The sequence below is a fragment of the Pangasianodon hypophthalmus genome, chromosome 15 (assembly GCF_027358585.1).
Source record: "Pangasianodon hypophthalmus isolate fPanHyp1 chromosome 15, fPanHyp1.pri, whole genome shotgun sequence".
Taxonomy (NCBI): Eukaryota; Metazoa; Chordata; class Actinopteri; order Siluriformes; family Pangasiidae; genus Pangasianodon; species Pangasianodon hypophthalmus.
Genome location: NC_069724.1, coordinates 5,916,793 through 5,930,617, shown reverse-complemented (window position 1 = coordinate 5,930,617; position 13,825 = coordinate 5,916,793). Strand labels below are relative to the sequence as shown.

The 13,825-nt window shown below is 39.5% G+C and overlaps 1 protein-coding gene across 14 annotated transcripts in view; it reads left to right on the top strand.

Moving 5' to 3' along the window:
• nrxn2a (neurexin 2a) overlaps nucleotides 1–13,825 on the top strand; it is a 342,233-nt gene that overhangs the window by 71,318 nt on the left and 257,090 nt on the right. For all 14 annotated transcript variants that reach the window (XM_034311208.2, XM_026938618.3, XM_053240211.1 and 11 more), the window contains one exon: nucleotides 8,160–8,180. In XM_034311208.2, coding sequence (XP_034167099.2) covers nucleotides 8,160–8,180 — 21 coding nt within the window. The remainder of the gene's footprint in view (nucleotides 1–8,159; nucleotides 8,181–13,825) is intronic.

Genomic DNA, 13,825 nt, shown 5'->3' with positions numbered 1-13,825 from the left:
TGTAGGATTTATATGCCATTATCACTGTAAACAGCAGATCCAAAAAGCAAGGTCAGAGCAAGGTCAAATGACTGAAATATCTTTTCTTCAATAGCTTCTTTCCTGTTTAAAGTATATTTTGTGGGTATTCCAGGAATATGAATTAGTAAGAAGAAGGACTAGACGTGTTGGCGGTGGAGGCATGCTTTATTATTTAATCATTCATTCATCTTTAATAACCACTTCATCCTGATCAGTGTCTCGGTGGATCCTGGAGCCTATCCCTGCAACACCCAGAGCACTCATTTATGGGCATGTTTTTGGACAGCTGGAAGAAACCAGTGAACCCAGAGGAAACCCATGTGAGAATATGCAAAGATAGTAACAGACAGACTGTAACTCGAGCTCAGGAAACGGGGACGCTGGAGCTGTGAGGTAGCGACTCAACCCGTGCCACCCCCTTTTTATCACGTTATCTGAAATGTGTTTTGAAAGCTAAAAAGGAAAGGAAGATTTATTCATCAGCATTAAATAGATCCGTTTTGATTCGTGTGCACGTCCGGTGTGTTAGCTCAGTCACAGACGTGCCATTCAGCCAGGCTTTAGGGAAGGTGAGGTAGCTGAGAACAGAGCCATCCCTTCCTAAGGAGTAAATAATGCAGGCTTAGAGTCTGTCTCTTTTATCAACACAAATTAGTCTGGATTTACACTCCAAGCTGAGAAGCTTGCCAAGAACGAGTGTGTGTCTGTGTGTGTGTGTGTGTGTGTGTGTGAGAGTGAGTGAGTGAGTGAAGGACTGCTTTAGCTCCTTTTTAGACCAGTGACTACCACCACTGTGCCTGTGTATTCCTCTAGGCCAAAACACTGGCCTGCGAGGTTAGGTATCATTCTGTCGTCTCTGGACTTGCGTGAGACAAACTGGTGGCGATTAGATGCTTACTGCACGCAGCAGTACTGCCAGTGCTATTGGCACAGAACAAAGGAATCCAAATAATGGCTTACACAACAAGACAACTATTCAGCAAATAATTAGAAGTGTTGAAAATGTAATTTGGTGTTGTCTTTCTACCCTCACTAAACACATTTCATCTCAGTGATAAGTCTATTTTCTAAAAAACAAAAATTAATACTGGTAAATCTACCATTAAAAAGAAATTTCAAACAGATGGTTTAATTTTTTTCTCTGTGGCCGTATCGTTGAATTGGATTCTGATTGGTCAGAAGGTGTTGATTAATTTTGTATAACTGTAGCGCTGACAGTAATGCCAGCTGTAATTTAAATCAGAGATCTATTATAAACCACTTGTTGTAATATGTTAGCGTATCTACAGTAACAATTCATACACAGAACAGACGCTGTACAATAATCTAAGGCTAACAATATACGAATAAAATACTTTGTTGTTATTTAACAAAGAAAAATATATAATCATTGGTGTTTTGAAGCTTTCTGTAAGAAGACATTATTAGAGGTGTGACTCTTCGCTTGCCTTATGATTCGTTTGGATTATGATTCAGTAATTTAAAAAAATTCTCATTGCATCTCAATTACTATTTTAAAGAGCACCAGCAGTTACCAGCAGTAACCAGCAGTTATCTGTGGTGATGGACATCGCAGGTTACTGCCACTTGACCTGCATTTTTCATCGACTCGAGCTTTTGTGTGACTGTGTAGTACAGACTGTGAAGAAACACCAGGATGGGATATTGCACCTCAGCTCCAAGGCATGTAGGAGAAAATGAAAGCATTGGTTGTATACAACTGAGTAAGGGTTTAACTCCTTAGTAATAAACGTTGTGATAGATTTAGTTACCATTTTCACCCTGTCAGAGTTGGGTGCCAACTTACAGCAAGTGCCTGTTCAAGGGTTCTCTGATTTCTCATTTCAGTTATGTTACCAAAGTATTCCAAAGTCGACCTCATAAAACCTACAGTGTTTCTAAATGTGGGCTTTTAAAAAGAAGAGGATGGTTTGAATTCTTGCCGTGAATGTTCCTTCTCTGACCTCTCTCGCTTTATTTTTTACTTTTTTGTATTTTTAATTTTTTTTTATTTTTATTTTTCCTAGATTTTTTTCCTAATTTAGTCTTGGCCAATTCTCACTCACCAGCCAGCTCTCCCCTACCCAACAACTACCAACTGAGGAGGGTGAAGGCTAACACGTACTTCTACCGAGCCAGCTAACAGTTCATCTTTATGAATTGCTTTTCGATGCTCATACGGCATCACAGAGCGGCGTAACAAACTCTGAGGAAAGTGCTATCCACCCTCTTCCGCATGCATGAGCTCACAGACATGATTGGGTAGCGTCACTGTCATTCATAAGGGAAAAAAGAGAGAGTACACAATCCTTCCCACCCAGAGAGTATTTTGCTCTCTTAGACTCCTGGCCTGATGGCTGTTGCATCACTGCGATTTGAACTTGCCGTCTGCCCTTTCTCACATTTTGAATCTAAACCTGAGTTTCTGAAGCTATGTAGCTCTACAACTATGTAGCTATGCAAGAAATTTAAGATTTAATTATTAAAAAAACAATTCTTAGACTTTTAAACTTTTTTTCAATAATTAAATCATAAGTTTCTTGTATCAGTGTGCAATCTTTCAAAAAATCATTGTACAAAGTTTTTATTTTCGCAACCCTTAATGATTATTTATGTTAACATTTATGGAAGGAGTCTCCAGTGTCAACGCTTTGTGACAGTCCGTAAGTCTTCAGGACTTCTCAGTGCCATGAAAACTGTATTATATTAATGTAAGTAATAACAGAAACTAATTTGTTGTGCAGCTGTTCCACAGCATTAAATATAACTATAAAAGTTTAAAAGTACGATGTATTGTTCATTTATTAAGGAAACATTATAGTCAAGATACTAAAACACTTAAAAATCAACTAACGGTATTGACGGTAACAGTAACTCTGCTTTTCTTTGTTTATTTTCATATAAGTGCACATTCTGTCATGTTTTAGTCCTTATATAGTAAACTCTGTGAAAGATTGCATAAGTACACAAACATTTTCTCTTACACCTGAAAGCTTCTACAGCTTCTTTTCAAGCTGGAATTCTAAAGCAGATGCTTGACCGGCTGGTACATTAGCTGGCGTGCTCAGGGGATGCTGATGTCTTCAGGGAAGACATGTGAGTCCATGGGGACTCAGGTTTACCTCTGCACTACTAACCAGTACTGTCAGGGGAGCCAAGATGTTTAAATATATTACAGGCTTTAAGGTTTTTTTTTCACTTATAGCATGTGTAGTGAAGTTTTAATCAATAGTAAAGATTTTTGTATATCAATTTTATAAGCCCATATTTCCTTCATTAAATCCTGTGTATCTCTCTCTCCACAGCTTATTCAGATGAAGAGTTGCATTTGTCTGACTGTATTCCTTATGCAGGAAATAGTACAGAAAGATTAAAATTCATATGCAGTGCTCATTCTGCCGTTCTGCATCCTCTAAGATTCCTTCCCCTTTTCATTTTCTGTTTGCCAGGAATACTACGTTATATCAGTAAGCTCACTAGATCTGTCAACACGGAGCCTGTTATTGCACCCACTCGTCCAAGGTCAAAATGAATACTCCGTCTCCGTCGCTGTGGGAGAAGGGAGCTTTGTGCCAGATATATTGCTTGTATTTTCTGCCATTGTTTAATAAAAAAAGGACTTGTTGGATGCTGACATGTTTGCTTTTAGTTCCTGCAAAAAAAATTGAGCACAAATTCTAGCCCTCCGCACTCAAGCGCTTTGCTTTCCCTTTGCTTGTGATTTTGCATTGTTCAAAAGCCTTTTAGCTAAAGACAGATAACCAGAGTGCACACAGATGAGCAAGAAAATGGGTTCAATTTTTCAATTAAGCTTTTTGTAATATATTAAACGTCGTGTGAGAATAAAACTCAGCAGGGCCTCATATTTATGACTTCAAGCTACTAATCAATACCGAAATGTCTCATGTTGTAAATAAAGACAAGGTTAAAGTGACTGTTTTATCCCTGAAGCACACCTTCGAATAAACAGGTACATCACAGCAGCGACCCTCCGGCTCAGCTGAATGACAGCCAGGCATCATGCTAATAACCCAGGAGGCGTTAGCCTAGCATGCCGATTTAGCCGTGGCGTGTCTGAGGAGCTCCAGACACTGTCATCATGTCACTTCTTGTGCTTCCACTTAATTCGCTGCAATTCTCTTGCCATGACCAATTTGAGCGAACCATGGAGAGTGCTTGTAAAGGTTAAAGCGGCCCTCGTGATTTATGGCCGCCCGACAGTTTAGCGCGGCTTGACATCTCGAGCCAAGCAGGCAGCTCGCACAAACATGGCGTGATTAAGAGATTTAGCGTCTCGCTCTGGGCGACCAGGCGGCGTGGGTCTTTGGCACGCTTTTAACATCTCTCAGCAAATCTTGACATTGTGCACTACAGGGTTGTTAGAATGTCACGGTTTCACGCTTAGGCACGGTGTATGAACGGACAGTTACCTCGCCATTGACTTTTTTTTTCAAAATACACATTTATCCGATCAGCTTTCTGCCACTCCAGGGGAATTCCCATATTTCTGGGTCTGTTTATTTTACAAATAGTCAAGAGGGAATGAGGGTGAAGAGTTGAGGCATTTAGTAACAGCTGTTTGCTCCAACAAGCAAAAAAATAAGAGGAAAGGGAAAAGGATAAGAAGGGTAGAGACTACTACACATGTGTCTACTGCATACAAAGCCTTTTTCTACTACAATACCCATAATCCTTTACCCACGCCTATCCACTACTGTATTAAGGAAAAAAAAATTTGTGCAAATGACAAATTTTTGCATGTGTATGAAATAATTTTCTGTTTTCACAAGATTCTTTTCTATGTATGTTTTTTAATTCATTCATTCATTCATTCGTTCGTTTGGTTATTTATTTATTTGTTTGTTTATTTATTTATTTTACAACAATCCCTTCCAGGGCTCCAAAATTTTCTCTTACACTGTCAGTATGTATAATATTGCTGTTTCTAGCTTAGTCAGAAATAGACAGAGTTTTTTTTTTTTTTATTATTATTTCTGGTCAGTAGTGCCTGTTTTTCTGTGCATTTGAAAAGCCATCGTGTATGATAAAGTTATGGACATGCTACAGTTGGAAGCAGAGGTAGCATTTTAATGTGTTTAAAGAAAAGGAGGAAGTAAGTGGTAAATACAATAATTATCATCAATATTCCAGAGAACAGGCAAAAAAAAATATATATATATATATATATATATATATATATATATATATATATATATATATATATATATATATATATATAGAATATGAACAGGAAACAGGAAGGAAAACACAGCTTGGAACTTATCGAATCAAATGCATGGTAAGACTTCGTGATGAGACAGGGGAACATGGGGTATATTGTATAAATGCTGCCTTCAAGTCAGCAAGATTTTGGAGGTGGTCGAAGTTTTTAGCTTTACAACAACAAGAAGTTTTTAGCTTTATTGAAAGAAAATGAAAAACTGAACAGTTAACATCTTTTATAAGCATCACATTCATATTGATGGCCACCAAGACTTTTCGTTATTGACTACTGAATTGTAATTATGACATTGTGGTGTTGACACTGTGGTTCAAGTGCGCTCGTCTTGTAATTACAATATTTCTGATAAGACTTGAAGGCAGAGCAAGAAAAACTAATCATGGGATGAACTCAGAACAGGTGCACACATTAGGTGTGACTAATAACAAGACAGGAGCAAAAATAGGACCGAAACAATGTAAACAAAAACCCATGGAATCAACTCAAAACAAAAACTCGAGGGGAATATAACACTGTGAAATGTTGACATTATTAGACTAGGTTATCTTTACATAAGAACTTTTGAACTGTAACACCCCCAGTGCAGAAATATTGCTAGCCAGTGGTTGCTATGCGCCACCGTTTATTTTTACATGTGTTTACTCATGTAGAGAAAGAGATCATGTGAGGTATTAGCTGATTTAGCTTTTCTGTGTGAGGCTTCTGGATCGGTTGTGCTTGATCAGCATAGAAGGGACATTTAGCTTCTAGGTCAGCACTTTTAGCTCATAAATTCTGCTCGTACAGGCACTGAGGTGTCTCAGGCATCATATTTTGGCTCTTCGCACCATCCTAATGAGAAAAAGCAAGTCAGGTATTAACATTTATATTTGTATTCATATGACATAACATTCACATAGATTGATCTCTAATTGGGTATAGAGCAGCCAAGCTCAGAGTGGGTAAAGTGTGTGAGAGTCTCCGGAGTGTCCTCATTAGTGTTTTAATGTTGTCCTAACTGGCCGTCGGCTTTAAGAGCTGAGCACAAGCCTCCTCACAGCCACTTTCCTCTCATTATCACAATAGCTCGGCAGCCACCAACAAACAATGCTGATATGACTCACACCACCATGGTACCATGATACTGTGATTCCTCCACACCCGAGCTTTTCACGCCTGCTGCGCTGAGCAGCTGCATGCTTCTGTCTTACCGAGAGCATCATTCTGTCATTTAATAAGCCTGCAGCTGTCCCTCTGGTCCCTTCTTCTTTTCATCATTTGCTGAGATCACGTCCAAACCACCTTTTAGTAACAGTTGCTTTTATGATCGTGTAGGAAATAGACACCACAACCCAAGCTGTACTTATCAATACGATTAAACATTCGTCTCCTAATGCATTCTGCAGTGAACCTTCATCTTGGCCCTTAATATTTATAGCTTTAATCACATCTGTAAGCCCTTCGAAGAACCCTTTATTCCAGACTCCTATCATTCTAATCGTCTCCTAGAAAGGGGCCTCTAAACCTCATATAATGAAAATAACATTCAGCGTTTGGCTTGATTTAGGATATAAATGAGCAGCACATGAATTTTTAGAGCGACATGTTCTGTCTGAGAGCTGCAGCAGGACTTCACAGAGAGGCACTTATGAGCTTTTTAAAGTTTTTATGAAAACACTTATCCAAAGTGATACTGAGTACCTGCACTTAGACTGGGTGTGGCATAAATTTCAGTGTCCCCAAAGATACAGCAAGCTCTGACTGTTTTTTTCTTTTTTTTTTTTTTTTTTTTTTTTTTTACAGAGATAGTTTTCACATTTGCATTTTTTTCAAGCTCCTAGTTTGTAGGTATTTCTGCACGGTTACATGTCATGCGTCCAAAAAGCGCTGTTCTTTTCTTGAACATTGGTACCACAGTTTTTTTAAATAAAAAACTGCAAACCAGTGAACATAGTGCCTACAATTTTGCAAAAGTGTGTGCACAGACGTGACATATGGAATTGTCCAATCAGTCTACATTTCGAAACGAGTTCTTCAATTTTGAAAGCAAACCTGCGATTATGAGCCCCTCCCACAGAGACCCTAGATTCAGTCCTAGGTGTGGGCTCAAGTATTTGGACCAAGTGTCTGAATCCTTTATTAGCTAGCCCGCCGAGCTAGTTAGCTCCAGTGAGCCCAGTTGTATGTTTTGGTTGCTTGGAAACTTAAATAGACAAAAAAAAATGTTGGGTAACATAATGACAATGTATGACCAGCTAATTAGCTACTAAAGTGAATTAATATAGAGTAATGGAAATGAAAGAGTATGTGGTTATGATCAGTGTAGCACATTGTCAACAAGTTGTTACCTGGCTGGGTTCTTTATTTTATTGAGTGTAGTAAGCAGGAGAGTTATATAATAAATTTGTGCTGAACATTATTTTTCTCAGATATGGCAGTGTTTCAATGGAACTGCATGTTCCTAATTATTCTTACTATTCTTACTATTATTCTGATAAGTAAAACCATTCTACCATCATCCAGATCGCCTCACAACATTTAAAGTTATCCAGATGTGTGATTGCGAGACGTGATCAGAATCCTTCATTTGCCTGTCTGTTACACTTCAAACTTGCAAACACCTGGCTGCTTTATGTAAAATTATAGACTGAATTTCATCAGTTTCTGACTCACTGTATAAGCAGCGATGATGTGGTGTGCAAGCTAAGCTAATCATATCTAATATCTTTGATATTACACGTAAATACAATTACAAGCAGATAATGTATGATAAATCATTGTCATTTGCTCATTTTTGCTCAGTTACAGTCTTTCAAACCTCTAGACAGTGGGAAAAAAATCAATATGTACTTTGTTGTTGACTCATTTATTTTTCTTTTTTTCTCCTTTTCCCTTTTTTCCCTTGGCCACGCTGCAGCTGTCCAGCAAGTGTTAGAAGGTAAGACCAATGTTTTCTTTTTCTTCAGATCTGAGCTAACAGGGCTGACCTGATACTCGGCTTCTATACTGCCATGCCCCCATTGATTTTGAGACACACTGTCAGTTTGGACTGCAGTTTTGCTGACTGAGTTTAGCTAAAGTAAAATGGCTAACATAGATAAAACAAATACTACGGAGAAGTGTCTGAGGTGCTTGAACGATAATCTGTTGTGGGACTCAGGGGCAGATGTATCTAACAAGCATAGAGTTTATGTTTGACACGATTGACAATAGTTTCAGGAATCACCAATAGATTCTATTCTATCATGATGTTGGAATGAGTGTTGTCGGAAAAAGTGGTGTCTATAGTTTCATTTGTATTATGTCCTTATTCTGTATTATGTCCTTTTGTATTATGTCCTTATTCTGTAGTCCTATACAAACCTGAATAGCCTACTCTATGGTATCTGACTTTGGAGCAGGGCAACAAAACATATTTCTTTGAGGTGCAGATTCACTGTCATAGTTATTTGTACTTCAACCACATACTCTACAAACTGTCTGCTTAATATCATTTGGCCACATTTGCTAAGTTATGGGCTAATGAATGGATTTAACAGAAAAGCTCCCTATTGTCCGGAAATCGCAAGTTCGAATCCCAGCGATGCCACAGCCATTCGTGGCCAGGTGACCAAGAGAGAAAAATTGGCTGTGTAATTGGCTGGGTGGTAGGGATGGCATTACTCTTTCTCCCCTGTCAATCACAGAAACAATAGCCAATCGTGGGCATCTGTGAGCTCATGTATGTGGAAGAGGGCTGATAGTGTTTTCCTCTGAGTGTTTTACACTGCCCTGTGTTGCAGCAGTTCGAAAAGATGTTGTCAAGAACAACATCTGTGTAACCTACTGGGTAAGAGCTGTTACTTTCACTCATCTAGTGTTGCCTGTAGACATTTTTTCTTGCCTAGCTAGCATTTGCTGCAGCACTGGTTGTGAGTAAATGAATGCAGTATCAGTATCGATGCATCCCTAATCAAGTATATTGAATATTCTCTGAATCTCTCAAGTATCCTGAGCTGCAGCTCTGGCTTAGGGTTAAGGAAGCTGGTAGTGGCAGTGTAAAGCCTGTTTGAAAAATGAGCTGGAGCAGTATTTAGGATGATCCCCACTGAATGACTTTCAACACCCCACAGCTCACCTAGACAACATGCTAATATTGATGCAGAGCCCAAGTAGGTTGGATGTGTTTAACTAAAAACATAAACAAATAAATAAAAATTCCTTGTTTCACAACTTCTTCATCATGTTTTTAGCTTGAAAGTGCTCTCTTTGACTTTTGATGTATGGTGGATATCTCAATAAGATCGCTTGAGCAGGCACACTAATTGCAGTTCATGATTAAACTAGGGATATCTCACTGCTAATTTCTCAGTCATGAATCATGCTATGTACCATGTAACAACATCCTTTACCTGATCACTGAATGGAAATATTGTCCTTGTGCCTAATTAGAAGTTACTAGAACTGTGAGGTTAGCAAAATCAAGAGGCATTTAGTCAAAAGACCTCTACTAATTGAGTGCAAGATCCAAGGTCCAATCCATTTCACAGAAAGAATAGCGTAATTGTCAAGTGAGACTTGTGGAAGTGGCTTGACTTTTCTGTTTATATCGACTAGAAATAGTGCAGGAATATCACAGAAACTCTTAAGCTTCCTCTCATGGCTGCCAAAGTTTGTAACAGTTACTCTACATTCACACTAGCGAGCTACAAGTCTCTTGTGTTGCTTGTAGGGTGAGTAGCAAATGCTGCTGTTGTGGCTTATGGATGTGTACTGTCCAGCGTTTTTTTTCTCCCCAGAGAGTTGGCCAGTGCCAGAATGTACATGCCACCCAGTGCTAATGCTACGGTAGTGCTGGGTGAGCTCTATGGGGCCATTATAAAACTCCAAACCTCACAATCTGGCTTATTATTTATACGCTTATTACTTCAATATACGTTTATATTTATCTAGAAATTGAAGAGACTTTGTCAACCTTTCTTGTTCACTAGTATCACTATGCTTTGTCTAGGTCATCTATACCAGTGTTTCTCAACATGGGGTCTAATGTCAGATAGACAGTGGTTCTGTGATTTAAAAAGTCAACTAAAAATTATTGTTATTTACTATATACACTCAATATCTTTAACCAGAACACCTGTTCACCTGTTAATTCATGCAAATATTAAATCAGACATCTTTTTTCCAGTTTTTGACTGTCTAGTTTTGGTGAGCCTGTGCCCAGTATAGCCTCAAGTTTTTTTGTTCTTGGCTGACAGGAGTGGAACCCAATGTGGTCTTCTGCTGTTGTAGCTTTTCAGATGCTTTTCAGCTCACCATGGTTGCAGACTTCCTGTCCGTTTGAACCAGTCTTCTCCTCTAATGTCTCTCATCAACAAGGCATTTCCACCCACAGAACTGCTGCTCAATGGATGTTTTTGTTTTTCACACCATTGTGTATATGAATCTGTTGTGCGTGAAAATCTCAGCAGGAAACACTCAAATCAAATTCTGAAATATTCAAATCAACACATCTGGCACCAAAAACCATGCCAAGTCACTCTGATCACATTTTCCCCCGTTCATATATTTGATGTGAACATTAAAGGTGCATTAGGTAAGATTAGTCAATATTTTTTTCAAGATTAGGTCTCTAATGGTTAAGTAAGTGGGTTTGACATTTGAATGTTTTTTTTTTTTTTTAATTAATCCTTGAGCACATCCCCACTCCTGACTATTGCACCTTGAACTAAAGCTGCTGAAATGATTTTATGCATTGCACTGCTGCCACATGATTGGCTGCCTGGATAATTTCATGAATGAGCAGGGGTGTTCCTATTAAATTGGCTAGTGAGTGCACATAGTAAATAATAATTAAATAACTAGTCACCTGAATTGAATTGGATTAAAATTATGCCAATATTGTGTTTCTTACAGCAAGTTTTTACTCTTGCCTAAAAAAACATGTATAAGTAATGGGTATATCAATTAACTGTAATTAATACAGCTAATAAAAGTGTGGTTAATATTACACAAAATGATTTGAAGGTACATTTTCACACAAGATTTAGGAATAAGTAGCCCTAATGGCTCCAATAAATAAATTTGATGGTACGTATTGGCCTTGTGCTTAACACTTGAATATATATAAAATAAATCTCTGCTGCAATCATAAGGGCATCTGTGTACATTTTTCTCATGTTTATGAACCTCTGATCTAGAACACTATTCCTTTTCATAGACCATCTATTTTAGGTCTGTGATCATGACCACTTACCATGTTGATGCTGCCTGGTGGTGGGCAGTTATCCAAGAGGACACTCACACACCAGAGAATGACTGAGGCTTTCATTCCGAGCGTGTGCTTTCAGTGCATCTCTTTAATCATTCCTCCACTCTTCTCTGACAAGTCTGAAAGCTTGGACTACAGCAATCAAATAGCTAACGCTGGGGAAAGATGTGCCGCAAGAAAGTATTTGAGCTCTTATTGGATTAGAGAGTGTCAGTCCTTCTTATTGCTGCAGAATGCATGAAAACAAAGAAACATTCATTCATTCATTCATTTTTCTATCACTTTTTTCCTGGTGAGGGTTGCAGTGGTAACAGGCTGAGAAGGTCAGTCCAGACTTCTCTATCCCCAGCCACACATGCCAGCTCCTCCTGGAGGACCTCTAGATGTTCCCAAGCCAATGGTGAGATATAATCTCTCCAGCAGGCTTTGGGGTCTGCCCCGGGGTCTCTTCAGGGGGGATGTGGCTGAGAGAGCTCTGCAGGCAGTGGTGGCTGAACGGTTAAGGCTCTGGGTTACTGCTCAGGAGGTCGGGGGTCAAGCCCCAGCACTGTCAAGCTGCTGCTGTTGGGCACTTGAGCAAGGCCCTTAACCACGTCTGCTCCAGGGGTGCTGTATCATGGCTGACCCTGTGCTCTGACCCCAGCTTCCTAGAAAGCTGGGATATGTGAAAACTGCATTTCATTGGCTCTGTACTCGTACTCTGCACAATGACAATAACGTTGAATCTGAATCTTACTGGGAGCCGACAAAGGGGCATCCTTTTAAGGTGCCGAAAACCACCTCCTCTCAATTCAGAAGTGCAGAGGCTCTACTCTGAGATTTTCCTGTATTGTCAAATGTCAGTGTAACACAATGTCATGATATACAGTCTGGAAGAAGGATGTTTATGAGTAATAATTTTGTTGGGGTTTTTCCACATTTTTCACTCCAACTTGGTAACCTGCCCATTCCCACTCATCAGTCTGCTATCCCCTATCATACAACAACTAGGTGAAGACTAACACATGCTTCCTCCAAGACACATGAAGCCAGCCATATCTACTCATGCTGCATCACAAGGCAGCTTAACACAAACGGCTATTTGCCTTGTTCTGCATACATGAGCTTACAGATGTCAACTACTGGCTATTGTCACTGTAATTGACAGGGGATGGAGAACACAAGGGGGTGGCAAAGTGCTGCAATAGATAGTGCTGGTGCCTCGCTGCTCCCAGGTCCCCAGTTCGATCCTGCCTGTTTTCCCTATGTGGGTTTCCTCTGGGTTCTCTGGTTTCCTCCCAAAAACATACTGGTAGATGGATTGGCTACACTAAGTTGCCCTTTGATGTGAGTATGTGAATGTGTATGAGCATGGTGTTATGCATTTGAATATTTCCACTAATCCAGGGTTAAAGCAGAATAAACAAATGAATGAATGAGATTACAAATGCCTTGCTGGCTCTGGATCAGGTACTAGTGTGTACCTTTTGAAGAACAGGAGACACGAATGCCTCAATCTACAAATAATGACTTAAAATGCTAATGATTGCAAAGGCAGACTGCACACACACACACATCTGAGCAGCAGAGATGCCCCATTTAACAGCCTTATTCTTCCTCCTTAGAGGAAAAGCTCTTCTGTTCCTGCATCTCAAACTGGCATCAGTTGGAAAAGAACCTAGACTGGAGGTCTCTCGGCGTGTTCTGCTCATCTCCACAGCCTCTATTTCATTCTGGTTCGTGTGAGGCAAGTCTGTGCTCACTCAGCGCCCTGCCAAAGCAACTTGTGCCAGTCTCAGCACTTGGCATAGTTAAAAAAAGGAACAGCTGGCACAGCGGTGGCCAAATATTCCAGTCTCTATGACCTTGGCATAATCCCCCTGCTAGAGGCTCTCCTTCAAGAGTTTCAGTGATGAGCTTTAAAACAGGGCATGCAAATTCCATCTCTGCTCATCTCCAGCTGAGTACAGCAGCTAATCAGAGCAGATCGCAGGTATAATATGCGGGGTAGTGTGTGCCAGAAGCATAATGTTGGTGACCTTTAGTATATGCATGCTAATTATCCAGGATTTGGTTAAAATGTAGAGCACAAAAATTTGTTAACTTGTCTTGGGATGGTGAAATTCGATTATAAATTGACGACTGTGTCAGAATGGGCCAAACCTGGGACAGAAGTCAGATTTTTCTAAAACGTGAACTCCTATTGAGCCCGACCTCTCATTTGTGCTTTGAACCATTTACCAATACAGAAACTCCTAAACCTTTTTTTTTAATGGTCATTTTAGTTAAAGAACAATTAGGAGCAAGTCATTTAAATTTCATGTTGTTTGTATAGACATTGTCACAAAGCAGCT